Below are 10,149 nucleotides of genomic sequence, written 5' to 3'. Positions count from 1 at the left end.
ATATTTTGTATACGTTTGATCTATTAAAGACCTTCGCTCCTTTCTTTTTCCAACCAGATCGTGTTTATTGAGCAAAACAAAGAATTACCAACATTTTGTTTTTGTCATACAAACTTTGTGAGAAAAACAATAAAAAGAAAGAAAAACCAATTAAACAATACAAGAACCGGTTTACAATGATATAAATCCCAATATCGCTCTATAGTACAATGTTTTGGAATAGTAATTTTACATTTGTACATAAATATCTGAATACTTCCTGACGGCTTATTTTTTTCCCTATTGAGACATCAAAAGAAAAAGAATATACAGTGCCTACAAGTAGTATTCAACCCCCTGCAGATTTAGCTGGTTGACACATGCGGAATTAACTTGGCATTGTGACATTTGTACTGTAGATCAGCCTGGAAGTGGGAAATGCACTGCAGCAAATTTTGTTTTTGTTTTTTTTTTGTTTGTTTTTTTAAAACGTAACAAGTTAATTCAGAGTGTCATTTATTATTCAACCCCTCGAACCACAAGAATTCTGTTTGGTCCCCCTAAAGTATTAAGAAGTAGTTCAGGCACCAAGAATAATGAGCTTCACATGTGTGGATTAAAGATCTCTTTTGCCAGCCTTTTCTGACTATTTAAGACCCTCCCCAAACTTGTGAACAGCACTCAGACATGGTCAACATGGGAAAGACAAAGGAGCATTCCAAGGCCATCAGAGACAAGATCGTGGAGGGTCACAAGGCTGGCAAGGGGTACAAAACCCTTTCCAAGGAGTTGGGCCTACCTGTCTCCACTGTTGGGAGCATCATCCGTAAGTGGAAGGCTTATGGAACTACTGTTAGCCTTCCACGGCCAGGACAGCCTTTGAAAGTGTCCTACCGTGCCGAGGCCAGGCTTGTCCGAAGAGTGAAGGCTAACCCAAGGACAACAAGGAAGGAGCTCCGGGAAGATCTCATGGCAGTGGGGACATTGGTTTCAGTCAATACCATAAGTAACGTACTCCACCGCAATGGTCTCCGTTCCAGACGAGCCCGTAAGGTACCTTTACTTTCAAAGCGTCATGTCAAGGCTCGTCTACAGTTTGCTCATGATCACTTGGAAGACTCTGAGACAGACTGGTTCAAGGTTCTATGGTCTGATGAGACCAAGATCGAGATCTTTGGTGCCAACCACACACGTGACGTTTGGAGACTGGATGGCACTGCATACGACCCCAAGAATACCATCCCTACAGTCAAGCATGGTGGTGGCAGCATCATGCTGTGGGGCTGTTTCTCTGCCAAGGGGCCTGGCCATCTGGTCCGCATCCATGGGAAGATGGATAGCACGGCCTACCTGGAGATTTTGGCCAAGAACCTCCGCTCCTCCATCAAGGATCTTAAGATGGGTCGTAATTTCATCTTCCAACAAGACAACGACTCAAAGCACTCAGCCAAGAAAACCAAGGCCTGGTTCAATAGGGAAAAAGTCAAGGTGTTGGAGTGGCCTAGTCAGTCTCCTGACCTTAACCCAATTGAAAACTTGTGGAAGGAGCTCAAGAATAAAGTCCACATGAGACACCCAAAGAACCTAGATAACTTGGAGATCTGCATGGAGGAGTGGGCCAAGATAACTCCACAGACCTGTGCCGGCCTGATCAGGTCTTATAAAAGACGATTATTAGCTGTAATTGCAAACAAGGGTTATTCCACAAAATATTAAACATAGGGGTTGAATAATAATTGACCCACACTTTTATGTTTAAAATTTAATAAAATTCAACTGAGCAACATAACTTTTTGGTTTGTAAGATTTATGCTTCTGTTCATAAAACCTACTCTCATTTGCAGTTTGAAGGCTCTAACTTATTTGCATCTTATCAAACCAGCTAAATCTGCAGGGGGTTGAATACTACTTGTAGGCACTGTATCTAAGAAGGGACAATTGTGTGGACTGAGACTATGATTATTTGCTGACACTTTGGATATAAGGATAAAAACTCTTACTGTAAGGAAATGGACTATAGTATTTCTGAGGTTTTCTGAAGCAATACCTGGGGTAATTAACCATTGCTCCCATTTGTGTATGAATTTCTTGAGAGCGTTCCTTTTTATATAAGCTCCACTTTCCAAGCATAGAGTGTTATTTATCCTGGATTTTAGTTCTGATATCGTTGGGGGAGAATTGTCTATCCAATGTAGTGCCAACAACTTTCTGGCTTGGAATAATATTCTTGAGCCACCTATTTCCATATAGGAGTCTCGGTCTACGTCCTCTCCCAGGAGTCCTAGGATACAGATTTTAGGTTCAAACTGAAGTTGTATCCCAGATACAGATAGTACAAGAGCGATCACCCCCTTCCAGTAGTCACCAATATTCCCACATCATATGCATCAGGTGGGCGTCATTTTGACCACATCTAGGGCATGTGTCATCCGTTTGTATTCAAATTTAAAAAAAAATACTTGGGGATCTATATACCCTATGAATGAGAAGAATTTGGGACAATCTTTGTTACTCTGACAATGAAAGTTTCAGTGTCAAATCAAAGTTTCCCTCCATTGCTCCTCAGATATGGGACCTACATCCTGCTCCGTTTTTGTCTTAGTTTTCAAAGGATATTTATCCAAACGTAGGGCCAGTAACTGCCTATAAATAAGGGATATTAGACATTTTGTATCTACTGCTGTAGAAATGGTATCTATTGGGTGATATCTATAAATCAGTATGACGTTTATCCTAAGTTGTGTGCTATATGCATGACATGTTTGCAGATATTGATAAAACTTCCTATGTGGAAGGTTAAAATCTGCCTTTATTTGTTCAAAACTCTTGAAAAATCCATCCCTCAAGAGTTGTGATACCAAACATATTGTCACGCAAGGTGTGGGAAAGACTTAGTGCAACACAAAGGGAAGGGGCAAAGGGAGCCCAGACTCTAGGGAAAGGGGGGAGTGGAGACCTCCTAGGCTGATCTGATATCACCCTGTCTCCACTGACATCCCTATATTGGTTTTTCACCAATCGCGAGCCTAAAATCTGTATTTCCCTAGCTCTTGGCCCTGTATAGGGAAGGGGGGAATGAGCGCTAGTCAGTTCCCACTAAACACTAAAGACAGCAAGGAGAGACAGACACGGGGGAATTAGCTTAGTTTGAGTCGACTTCAGAGAGATTGCAACACGTCCTCTCAGCTCCAGGAGGAAGCAAGCAGACTGCACCAGCTCCAAGCCTTCACAAGGGGTCATGTGAATATCAGTGGCCCCTCCCTCTAGCAATAGTCAGTATTTAAACACCCAGCCTGGGTGTCAATTAGCTAGAGGGAGGTAGCCACTGGGTCCTAGAGTGAGACATCTAAGAAGGTGTCTGTAATGCCAAATGAAGAGATCTTCTGCAACCAACTACAGGGCGACTGTCTGTCACTTCTGACATACCCATGATGCATATACCCCTATCCTCCCACTCACTAACATCTTTTAGTTTCTGTAGCTCTGGTAAGTTATAGTTGGGCCATAAAGTAGAACAGTTTGTGTATTTTCCAATTCCCAGAATATTTTTACCCCTATCCCACACCTTTAATATTAACTTTAGTGTAGGACATTTTAAGTGATTTTCTTGAGGAGGCCCTAAATCTAGTACCGAGAATGGAAGCTTCCACTTGGTTCCTTCCATAAGTAGGTGCCCTGAAATTACATAATATTTGCAAGTACCCCATCCATGAAACCATCTTAACTCCTTTCTAGAGTTAAGCAGGTCTGCATATACCTGGAGGGAAGCAGATCGTTTATGTTGTTTGTTAAGGCGATCAATCCGCTCAAGCAAATGGGAGACTTTAGTTGCTCTCTCTTTTTAACCTGGATCCATGTTTATTAGTATCCCTCTGAGGACGCATGTGAGTGCTTCCAATTGAAATGGTAAGGCAGTTTCATCATGCTCATATATTTGAAGGACTCTATAGTCTCAAGAAGGTCTGAGACACAGAGTGAGTCTTTCAGCAGATTAGCATTTGAGTTCCGACAGCTGAAGCCTTGGTGGAGTCAGGTATAGTCAGATTACAATATACAGGAGCATGATCTGACCATACAGCAGTTCCTATCTGAGATGTAGGTTGCCATGTAAGCAAGTGATGGCTAATTAATGAAAAGTCTCTACGGCTATATGTATTATGTAAAGGAGAATAATACGAATAATCCTTTACTTCTGGATGTAGTATCCTCCATACATCGACCAGTTGGAAAGACCAGAGCATGTTTAGCAAAGCTTTTGAGTGATTTAGATTCCTGACTCTGGCCCAGGGATGCATCTAAAGAAGGATCCAAGAAAATATTAAAGTCACCTCCAATGATGGTAAGGTCCTCCACAAAATGTTTTAGTTTGTTTAAGAATTGACGGCATGTCTTAATTAGGTCACAATTACGGAGATAGAAGTTTGCCAAAGTCAACTGACAGTGATCACTGCCGCATACTATTGTAGAAACACGGTCTGACATGGAGGGGAGGTATGTGTTTGTTAAGATCTCGATCTATGTCTGGAATAGAAAGTAGTAGATCTGTAGTGGCCGCCGCAGGGTACTGCACATTCGCCTTCCATTCAATTGAATGGGAGGCGGATGTGCAGTTACAAGTGGCGGCCACTACAACTTGACGGCCAAGCACCGCAGGTAAGGACTTCCCGCCGGCAGCTGCTGCCGCCGGCACCGATAACAGCTGGTCCGCGGGGGTTCGGGACCCCGGCCAATCATACAGTACATTGATGCCCTATCCTATGGATAAGACTTCAATGTCAAAGTAGTGGACAACCCCATTAAGTCCCCTGACATTCAATGAACAAGTTTTGAGTTGTGCCTTATTATATGAAAAAAGGAGGAGGGAAGGAGAGAAAGATTTAAGAGCAAAGAGGAAGTATAGACGGTAGATAGTAACGTCTACCTCTCAGTGTCTAAGAAGTATAGATTATGAATAAATCAAAAAAAGTAGGAAATTGCGAAACAAGCAGATCCCAATGCAAGTCCCAAACTGGGGGTTGTCGTTAGAAGCGCAAGTCAAACCTTCAGTCCTAGGGTTCCTATTAGGGGGAACCATGGAATATATAGCAAGCAAAGTAATACAGCCTGATATTACAGTAAAATAATGTGACATCAACTTATATGCCGGTCTAATATATGAACTGAAACATTCTGTATAGTGGAAGAGTGGCACCTAAAACTCTATTTAGATATATCTAATTATATGCTTAAAGAAATAAGTAAGCATCTGCAAACTGTCTCTCATCAGGGAAGACAAGATTCATTTCAGGAGCTCTTTTGACTGGCAGGTTCCATTCCCGTCTGGGGAATCCTTATCAACTGAACGCCTTCTAAGATGTGCTGGAACGCTCTGTGACAATGGTGGAGCAGGGGGCCTGTCAGATATATGGATTCCGTCACGTTTTGTTCAAGATTATTGTAATTGTTCTTGTATGTGTACCCCTTTTTCACATGTAAAGCGCCATGGCGCAATAATAATAAATAATAATAATACTTCTGGTAATATCCAGGACATCACAGAATGGTCTCATGTCGCTTGGATCTTTAAAAGTATACAATGCTCAATTTTTTCGGACTTGCAGCTGGAAAGGTACCACAGGAGTACATCAGGCCATTTTCCCATACAGCATCAAGTAGTGGTTTCAATACCCTTCTTTTAGCAAGTGTCATTCAGGATAGATCTGTGAGCAATTGTATGCTTTGTTCATTGAAATCACCAGGACAAAAATGTATGTGACAGATAATGTCCCTTGGACGCTCAGGATCTGGGCCATGATTGTCTAATGTACGGTGCGCCCTGTCAGTCTTCAGCCTTATCAATAGGGTCACCAAGGATATTATTAAATAATGTCTATAGTGTTGTCATGATCTCTTGTGTATTGATGCTTTCAGATATACACCTTATCCAGATATTATTGTGATTTTCTTGATCATCAACCATATTAAACAGATGGTTTATTTACTGGCTGTGAAGATCCAGTGTTAGTTTCTGAGCATTATGATGGCCTCTAACTTGTACGACATCAGCCTCTAATCTCTGTACCTTGTCAGTAAGCTGTGATAGGCTAGAAGTGAGGGAATGTATTTCAGTTTTTTATGTGGTCTCCAGCGTTTGTATATATTGCTCCATCTATTGTTTAGTAGGGATAGACGCAAAATATGAAATAAAAAATCAATTATAGCGTTCCCCATATCAGAATCCCCTTTGGCTCAGGGTGGGGAGTAAATTTCCCTGTGAAGCAAGCACTGCTCAGCATGGGGGCTTCGGTGAGAGTAGAGGGAGATTTGTGGAGCTGTTTTCTTGTGAGGCCTACATATTGAGAGAAACTGGTGCAGGACTTACAGACCTGAGCTGTCTAGCATCATGAGGGTTAAGACTGCTTCCTTTTCCAAGCTGAGATGAGGCAGTAATGGCTCCGGAGCAGGAAGATAAGACTTTCAATAAGAAACACTGCATGTCAGACATGCTGACGGAGGTGGAGAACCTCAGACTAACCTCGGATCTCTTCTTTCTTTCCCATATCGGAAGTCATGTTTGAGGCTGTTTATAATTCCCCCAGGAACACGGTCTGAAGAGAGTGCTCTCAGTGTGTGCGTTCTCTCAGTGCTATGTCCATGCCATGTCCCTCCTGTTGATGTTCAATACGTCCAAAGGCGGCATTGATTGGGAGCAGGATTGTGTGATGTAACAACCTTATGTGAGCCCCGGGAACGCGTGTTGTGACACCAATGGAACAGCGCCAGAACGGGAGCTGTGTATGAGTGTTTTTATTTTATCAAGGCCAAACATGAGGAATGAGAAATAGTTGTCCTAATAGTGGACAACCCCTATAAGAAGATACAATTTTCAGTTAAAAATGAAAAAGGCTTCTCCCCTGTGTGACTTCTCTGAAGTTTGTTAAGACTTGATTTCCGTGTAAAACATTTCTCACATTCAGAAGAGGAAAAAGGTTTCTTCCCTGTATGAGTTCTCTGGTGCTTAACCAAATCTGATTTCCGGCTAAAACATTTCCCACATTCTGATCAGCAAAAAGGCTTTTCCCCTGTGTGAGTTCTGTTGTGCGTAACAAAACCTGATTTCTGGCTAAAACATTTTCCCCATTCTGAACAGGAAAAAGGCTTCTCCCCTGTATGAGTTCTCTGGTGTATAACCAAATCTGATTTCCAGCTAAAACATTTTCCACATTCTGAACAGCAAAAAGGCTTCTCCCCTGTGTGAGTTCTCTGGTGCTCAACCAAATCTGATTTCTGGTTAAAACATTTCTCACATTCTGAACAGGAAAAAGGCTTCTCCCCTGTGTGAGTTCTCTTGTGCTCAACCAAAACTGATTTCCGGCTAAAACATTTTCCACATTCTGAACAGGAAAAAGGTTTCTCCCCCGTGTGAGTTCTCTGGTGATTAACCAAATCTGATTTCCGGCTAAAACATTTTCCACATTCTGAACAGAAAAAAGGCTTCTCCCCTGTATGAGTTCTCTGGTGATCAACCAAATCTGATTTCTGGTTAAAACATTTCTCACATTCTGAACAGGAAAAAGGCTTCTCCCCTGTATGAGTTCTCTGATGTCTATCAAGATGCGCTTTCTGGAAAAAACATTTCCCACATTCTGAACAGGAAAAAGGCTTCTCCCCTGTGTGAGTTATATAATGTCTGATAAAACTTGACTTCAATGTGAAATATTTTCCACAATCTGAACAAGAAAATGGCTTCTCTCCTGTGTGAATTGTCTGATGGTTATCAAGATGCACTTTCTGTTTAAAACATTTCCCACATTCTGAACAGGAAAAAGGGTTCTCACCTGTGTGAGTTCTCTGGTGCCTAACCAAATCTGATTTCTGGCCAAAACATTTTCCACATTCTGAACAGAAAAAAGGCTTCTCCCCTGTGTGAGTTCTCCAGTGATTAACCAAATCTGATTTCTGGCCAAAACATTTCCCACATTCTGAACAGGAAAAAGGCTTCTGCCCTGTGTGAGTTATATAATGTCTGATAAAACTTGACTTCAGTGTGAAATATTTTCCACAATCTGAACAAGAAAATAGCTTCTCTCCTGTGTGAATTGTCTGATGGTTATCAAGATGCACTTTCTGTTTAAAACATTTCCCACATTCTGAACAGGAAAAAGGCTTCTCCCCTGTGTGATTTCTCTGGTGCCTAACCAAATCTGATTTCTGGCCAAAACATTTTCCACATTCTGAACAGAAAAAAGGCTTCTCCCCTGTGTGAGTTCTCCAGTGATTAACCAAATCTGATTTCTGGCCAAAACATTTCCCACATTCTGAACAGGAAAAAGGCTTCTCCCCTGTGTGATTTCTCTGGTGCCTAACCAAATCAGATTTTTGGCCAAAACATTTTCCACATTCTGAACAGAAAAAAGGCTTCTCCCCTGTGTGAGTTCTCCGGTGATTAACCAAATCTGATTTCTGGCCAAAACATTTCCCACATTCTGAACAGGAAAAAGGCTTCTCCCCTGTGTGAATTCTCTGGTGTATAACCAAATCTGTTTTCCGGCTAAAACATTTCCCACATTCTGAACAGGAAAAAAACTTCTCCTCTGTGTGAGTTCTCTTGTGCTTAACCAAATCTGATTTCTGGCTAAAACATTTTCCACATTTTGAACAGGAAAAAGACTTCTCTCCTCTGTGAGTTGTCTGATGGTTATCAAGATGCACTTTCTGTTTAAAACATTTCCCACATTCTGAGCATGAAAAAGGCTTCTCCCCTGTGTGAGTTCTCTGATGTCTAACTAAACTTGAATTATCTGTAAAATATTTTCCACATTCTGAACAAGAAAATGGCTTCTTCTGCTTGTGACTTCTCTGATGATTAACAAGATTTGATTTCTGGTTAAAACATTTCCCACACTTGAAACAAAAAAATCTATTCTCTGCTGTGTGAATGTTTTGATGTTTAAAAAAAGACTTTTCAAGGAAAAAACTATTTCCATATTCTGAACAGAAAAATGGCTTCTTTGCTTTAGGAGCAGTTTGTTTTTTAATGCTTATTTTGTGACTTTGATTTTCCTTAGTGTTTGGTAATGAATCAGAAGACAGGACCTGTTTCAAAGTATCAGATGATTGATCTTTGCTGTGAAGGGATGATGGTAAATCTGGAGTAATGGCATTCACTTCAATTGTATCCTGTGTGATCTCAAGGTCATCTGATTTAAAAATTGAAGATGTCAGCTGTTCCTCTGATCTCCTGGTACAGTCATCTGCCAAGAATAAAACCAAGAAAAAAAATCAGCCTTACTAACAACAAATCAGATAACAAATGCATTAGCATTTTTGTGTTTCTTGGGTGTACTGGAGTGTCTGTCTATGTGGGGTGCACTTATATAGTGCTAGGCAGCCCTCCTGATCTAATAGTATGGGCAACATCACTAGTTACTCTCTACAAGGAGAAAGGTTACCCCTTAGACCTCAGTCCAGAGCCTCTCACCTAGCCAAATCAGTTCTCATACTTTGCACTGACGAGGGCCAACAGCCCGAAACTCCGCGTCTGCAAATTGAGATTCTGATTTGGCTTTTATCCTAAGTCATATTGCACGACTCGTTAAAGGGTTGATTGTGACTAGAAGATTTCTGCTTCCAATAGGTGGCGCTATAGAGTTCAAGTCCTCTTTTTCTCTGTAGAGGCAATTTACATCTGCCAAGAATAAAACCAATTATTATTTATGAATAACATATGCTTAAAATTTATATTGTTGAATATTTCTACTTAAACTATCCGTAAAAATGCACTTTATGTAAAAGTATCATTATTTAATAAAAGAAAACATCACAGAAAAAAATCAGCCTTACCAACACCAAATCAGATAACAAATGCATTAGCATTTTAGTGTTGGTTGGGTGTACTGGGGTGTCTGTCTATGTGGGGTGCACTTATATAGTGCTGGGCAGCCTTCCTGATCTAATAGTATGGGCATCATTAGGCTAAGCCAGACACTGTGCATCACACCTACCTGTGTGACTGGTGTCCTATGCAAGCTTCATCTGTGTGCATCTTTAATACTAGGCAACCACCCCCTCCATGAATTGGTAGGTTTGTGAGTGGTTGCTCCATCAGTATTTTGCACCTGCGCTGCCCCCACCTTTATCATGGGGGTCTGCGGCATCCTGCTAGTGCATTTGTTATATGATTTGGTGTTG

General features: G+C 41.2%; 1 protein-coding gene across 1 annotated transcript in view; it reads right to left on the bottom strand.

Annotated features, from left to right (window-relative positions):
- Positions 1–1,138: 1,138 nt before the first annotated feature.
- The window catches only part of LOC141182766 (uncharacterized), a 40,128-nt gene continuing 31,117 nt past the window's right edge, over positions 1,139–10,149 (bottom strand). Inside the window, exon 10 of the mRNA XM_073660869.1 lies at positions 1,139–9,212. Within this exon, the coding sequence (XP_073516970.1) occupies positions 7,021–9,212 (2,192 nt within the window). The 3' untranslated portion in view covers positions 1,139–7,020. The remainder of the gene's footprint in view (positions 9,213–10,149) is intronic.

The sequence above is a fragment of the Phyllobates terribilis genome, unplaced genomic scaffold (assembly GCF_046119375.1).
Source record: "Phyllobates terribilis strain yellow unplaced genomic scaffold, ASM4611937v1 Scaffold_36__1_contigs__length_13169755, whole genome shotgun sequence".
Lineage (NCBI taxonomy): Eukaryota > Metazoa > Chordata > Amphibia > Anura > Dendrobatidae > Phyllobates > Phyllobates terribilis.
This window is presented reverse-complemented; position numbering and strand designations above follow the sequence as displayed.